Genomic DNA, 2,476 nt, shown 5'->3' with positions numbered 1-2,476 from the left:
GTAAAATAAAATTATCGTCATTAAGCTAACGTATAGAACATAAATCAGCATGAAATTTTAAAGGAAGGATTTAATTAGGATCATTTTGAAACAGGAAGTTAGTATGATAGAACCAGAGACAATCTCAGGCAAGTTGGTATCAAAAGGGTTAAAGTTACTGGTTCACAGCAGATCGTTCTGTTACTATATGAAGAAAAGGAGATGGTGACTCTCTTGACAGTTCTAAAGCTAAGGTGCTACTGGGCTGTTCCGACATAATATAATTGTATTAATTTCGATAATTATGGTTTCTGTGGCAAATTGGCTTGATTATAGCATTAATGTACTGACAAATTTCATTAGTTCTAGCAAAAGAAAATTTGGTTGACTAAACGGTAAAAGTGCTGAATTATTGCTAGAAATTCACGAAATCAATTAGAAGATTCCATTAAGCAAAGCTAAAACTGAAAACACTGAACTTTGTTGTATAAATAGTAAAATATTTGTTTGTAGCATTTGATCTTTATTTTATCAACAGTGACCAGATTACAATGTTATGAGGAGTGTATCAACTGCAATCTAAGACAGAATTATGAAAGATTATGATAAAATTAAATTTTACTACTTTATTACTGAAGAGATTTTATTTTAATAATTGATTAATAGGTTCTGCAGCAGAAGATAGCTTTTGAATACTTTGAGTGAACAACGTGTTGCATTAGCGACTCACAGTCCCTAGGTTTATGCGAGCAAGGCTGTATGATGAACAAGCTTACTTCACATAAGGAGGCTTCAGCCCTGCCTTCATCTTGCTGGGGGTCAATAAAATAAAGTACTAGTCAAGTACTGGGATCAATATATGCCCCTAAATTGCTGGCCTTGTGCCTGTATTAAAACAATCATGATTATTATCATCATCATCATCATCATCATCACCATTACTATTATTATTATTGTTGTTCTTGTTTTTGTTATTTCTGCCAAGGTCAACTTTGCCTTTCATGCTTTTGGGGTTGATCAATTAAGTACCAGTGAAATACTGAGGTCAATGTAATCAACTAGTCCCCCTCCCCCAAAATTCAGGCCTTGTGCCTATAGTAGAAAGTATTATTATTATTATTATTATTATTATTATTATTAAGGTGATGAGTTGACAGAATTGTCACTGCATGAAAAAAAATGCTTAGCAGCATTTCTTCTGACTTTAGACTCTGGGTTCAAATTCTGCTGAGACTAATTTTTGTCTTTCATCCTTTCAGGCTCGATAAATTAAGTACCAGTGAAACACTGGGGGTCAATGGCAAGAGAGAGGTTTCTGTCAATGCAATAAGTTAACCAGATAAACAGCAGCTTGTTCAGAAACATGACAGGCATGTAGCAGGACTGAACTCACAAAGCATGACCTTACATTAAAATACTTTATCTATTTGGCTATTTTACACACATGCTTTCCTACCTCTGATCCATGTGACTTACTAACCTGAATACAAGTTCCACTTTAATTTCTGCAATGTTTGTATTTAGAGCCTCCAAACCACTCTGGTATTGGTGCTCCAGACTTTTGTACAGTTGGTAGTCCCAGTGTCGGCGCCAGCCAGCCATCAATTCATAAGAGTAACCCTAAGTGATAGAAGCAGGAGTACCAATAACAATAATAATAATGACATGACAAAAAGAATAATCATAGGAATATATTATAAACAAACAAGAAACACACTATAATAAGAAAGAAAATTTTAACAATTCTACCATATTTCCTAGCGCCGGTGGCACCCACTACACTCTTGGAGTGGTTGGTGTTAGGAAGGGCATCCAGCTGTAGAAATTCTGCCAGATCAGATTGGAGCCTGGTGCAGCCTTCTGGCTTGCCAGTCCTCAGTCAAATCGTCCAACCGATGCTAGCATGGAAAGCGGATGTTAAACGGTGATGAGGATGATGTATTGCAAATATTCAAACATTATTACTATCTTTTCCAATTCTGCTCATTTTACATGGAATTTTTGGTCCTCTGAAGTTGTCTTTTTTCATCATCATCATCATTTAATGTCCATCTTCCATACTGGCATGGGTTGGCAGTTTGACAGGAGCTGGCCAGGTAATCTTCTGTGTCTTTTTTGACAGGGTTTTATGGCTGGATGCCCTTCCTAACATGAACCACCCAGCAGAATGGACTGAGTGATTTTTACATGGCAACAGCACAGGCGAGGTCAGTTTTGGCATTGCTTTTACCGCTGGAGGCTTTCCAAATGCCAACCACTTCACAGTGTGGACTGGATGCTTCTTATGTGGCACCAGCACTGGCAGGATCACCAAATAACTTGCAAGACAAGGAATTTTGAGAGGGGTGGGAGCATTAGAAGAAGTGATCTTGTGTCAGATGATGAAAGGTTAGAGTGTGACAGAGAGGCAGAAACAAGTAAATATTTGCCTGAAAAATATGGTGGTTTATATATCCCTTCCAATTGTTCAGAGAGATTACATGTTTAAAATAGAGTC

General features: G+C 37.0%; 1 protein-coding gene across 1 annotated transcript in view; it reads right to left on the bottom strand.

Moving 5' to 3' along the window:
- The window catches only part of LOC106875444 (cytoplasmic dynein 2 heavy chain 1), a 297,845-nt gene that overhangs the window by 222,169 nt on the left and 73,200 nt on the right, over window positions 1-2,476 (bottom strand). The window contains exon 14 of the mRNA XM_052974965.1: window positions 1,456-1,599. Coding sequence (XP_052830925.1) covers window positions 1,456-1,599 — 144 coding nt within the window. The remainder of the gene's footprint in view (window positions 1-1,455; window positions 1,600-2,476) is intronic.

This window comes from Octopus bimaculoides, chromosome 20, assembly GCF_001194135.2.
Source record: "Octopus bimaculoides isolate UCB-OBI-ISO-001 chromosome 20, ASM119413v2, whole genome shotgun sequence".
In the NCBI taxonomy this organism is placed as follows: Eukaryota; Metazoa; Mollusca; class Cephalopoda; order Octopoda; family Octopodidae; genus Octopus; species Octopus bimaculoides.
The sequence above is the reverse complement of the archived record's forward strand: the minus strand, read 5'-3'. Positions and strand labels throughout refer to the sequence as shown.